This window comes from Lutra lutra, chromosome 11, assembly GCF_902655055.1.
Source record: "Lutra lutra chromosome 11, mLutLut1.2, whole genome shotgun sequence".
NCBI lineage: Eukaryota > Metazoa > Chordata > Mammalia > Carnivora > Mustelidae > Lutra > Lutra lutra.
Window position 1 is genome coordinate 96149728 of NC_062288.1, and position 2832 is coordinate 96152559.

The following is a 2832-nucleotide window of genomic DNA, read 5'->3' on the forward strand; positions in this document are numbered from 1 at the left end:
ATGTTGAAGAATTATTCTAGTGCCATTGAATTTTATCTACTTGGCTTCCGTGGCTCCAAAGAATTACACAATATTCTTTTTGCCACATTCTTCCTTCTCTACTCAGTGACAGTCATGGGGAACATGCTCATCATTGTGATTGTCAGTGTTGATAAACGCATGCAGTCCCCCATGTATTTCTTCCTTGGCCACCTCTCTGTCCTAGAGATCCTGATCACATCAGTTGCTGTCCCCTTGATGCTCTGGGGGTTACTGCTTCCTGGGATGCAGGCAATATCTTTGACAGCATGTAGTGCACAATTATATTTGTACCTTTTTTTGGGTACGTCAGAGTTGGTATTAATGGGAGCAATGCCTGTGGACTGTTATGTGGCTGTCTGTAACCCCCTGAGGTACAACATCATTATGAAAAGCCACACCTGCATCTGGGTGGTCATTGTGTCATGGGTGTTTGGGTTCCTATTTCGAATCTGGCCTGTCTATGCCACATTTCAGCTTACATTCTGCAAATCAAATGTGTTAGACCATTTTTTATGTGACCGAGGGCAACTGCTCAAACTATCCTGTGATGACAGCCTTTTCACAGAGTTTATTCTTTTTTTAATGGCTGTATTCATTATTGTTGGTTCTTTGATCCCTACAATCATCTCCTACACCTACATCATCTCCACCATCCTCAAGATCCCTTCAGCCTCTGGTCGGAGGAAAGCCTTCTCTACCTGTGCATCCCACTTCACCTTTGTTGTGATTGGCTATGGCACCTGCTTATTCCTGTATGTGAAACCCAAGCAAACACAGGCAGCTGAGTACAACAGGGTAGCATCACTGATGGTTTTAGTGGTGACCCCTTTTCTGAACCCATTCATCTTCACCCTCCGGAATGATAAATTTATAGAGGCCTTTCGAGATTTCATGAAACGCTGCCATCAATTCCTCAAGGGGTAGCTGTGTCCTAAGGACAATCACAGACACATTGTCATGGACCTGAGTAGTCTGAAAGCAATAATGCAATCTGAAATGATAATTTTCAACACTAAGTTGCTTGTGATCTACATGAGAATTCCACAAAATTCTTCAAGAGAATTTTAAGACACTGACAGTGCTCCAATTTATAATCAGATGATTCCTACAATGGGAGATCTCATTATTATTTTTTAATTGGATATATATTCTCATACATACTTCTGTAGTTATAATACATCTTATAGTATAAATTTAGCAGGTGTAAATGTGCAAAATATATGTGATATTTCTTGGAACACTCAGCTCTTTGAATGAGAAAAGCAAGGAGGAGTAGTATTCATTCTGTGGAGTTGACCTCCATGATTGATTCTAGGTGTTGAGTCATCTTCCTATATTTTGTCCTGGGCTTTCATGATTTTCTCACTGCCTAAAGCACCCTCTATTTCTTTTGTGAGTGACCCCAAGTTCAGCCTCAGGGGGTCCAACCTTTACTTGAGGTTCCTGTCCCCAGGTCTTACAGGGATGCTACCTCCCTGTAGATCTTCTCAATTGGCAGTTGTAAGGGTGAACTCATTCCACAATCCTGCCTTCTTTCCAATCTCAGGGAGATGTATGTTAATTCAGGCATGTCTCTAATTGGTGGACTTTCTCATGGTGAGGAGGGAGGGTCTTAGAAAGAGGCATTTTTCTTATCTAGCATGATTCTCATTATCACCCAAGCCCCAGATGTGGGAGGGCATGAATTCTGGGACCTGAACGTACAAGGGCAAGCTGACCTTGGTGTGTCCCTGGGATGAGGCAGGAGTGCAGAAAAGGGGCCACCCCTGGTCGCTTCTCCCTACATTCCTCACATTATCCAATCATGACACAGGGCATTCCATCTCCCTTCTCTCTCAGCTACAGTTCTTTCTTCCTTTCCCCCTCCCCCTACAAAGACAGAGTTTACCAAGCTGTCCTTCAGGTCTATAGGGAGCTTCCTAATCCATATCTCACTTTCTATATTGTCTAGTCCCAGCCCCTTTCCTGTCGACCGCCATTGTCAATATTTCTGCCATTCTTGTGGCTAAGTAGAGGTCAAAAGACTGTGCACATGAGACTGCCTCCCAACACAATACATGTATTTATTCTGGACTCTGTTCTATGTGCATTTGACAAGAATATATATTCTGTTGTTTTAAGATAGGATGTTCTGAATATAGCTGTTAAAATTTACCTGGTCCAATGTGTCATTCAAAGCCACTATTTACTTATTGATTTTCTGTTTGTATGATTTATCCTTTGATGTAAGTGGGGTGTTAAAGTCTCTACTATTATAGTATTAGTATTGATTATGTCAATATGTATGTTTGTTAAAAGCTGCTTTATGAGTTTGGATGCTCCTATGTTGGATAGATAAATATTTACAACTGTATCTTCTTGTTGGATTGTTCCCTTTATGATTATGTAATGTCCTTCTTTGTTTCTTATTACATCTTTGTTTTAAAGTCTCTCTTGTCTGATATACTTATCATTACCCTAGCTTTCTTTTTACTTCCTTTTGCATGAGCAATGCTTTTCCAGCCCTTTCTTTTCAATCTGCCTGTGTGTTTAGGTCTTAAATGAGTCTCTTGTAGGCAGCACATGGGTGGGTCTTGCTTTTTTATTCATTCTGTCACCCTGTGTCTTTTTTTTTTTTTAAAGATTTTATTTATTTGTCAGAGAGAGAGGGAGAGAAAGCGAGCACAGGCAGACAGAATGGCAGGCAGAGGCAGAGGGAGAGGCAGGCTCCCCGCCGAGCAAGGAGCCCGATGTGGGACTCGATCCCAGGACGCTGGGATCATGACCTGAGCTGAAGGCAGCCGCTTAACCAACTGAGCCACCCAAGCGTCC

At 42.0% G+C, this 2832-nt stretch overlaps 1 protein-coding gene across 1 annotated transcript; it reads left to right on the plus strand.

Moving 5' to 3' along the window:
* Nucleotides 1-945, plus strand: LOC125081196 (putative olfactory receptor 9A1). Its single transcript, XM_047695741.1, has one exon. The coding sequence runs from the start codon at nt 1-3 to the stop codon at nt 943-945; it is 945 nt and encodes a 314-aa protein (XP_047551697.1).
* Nucleotides 946-2832: the final 1887 nt, after the last annotated feature.

Excerpts from the sequence above, each read along its gene's own strand:
- LOC125081196 (XM_047695741.1), top strand. The coding sequence starts at position 1 with ATGTTGAAGAATTATTCTAGTGCCATTGAATTTTATCTACTTGGCTTC.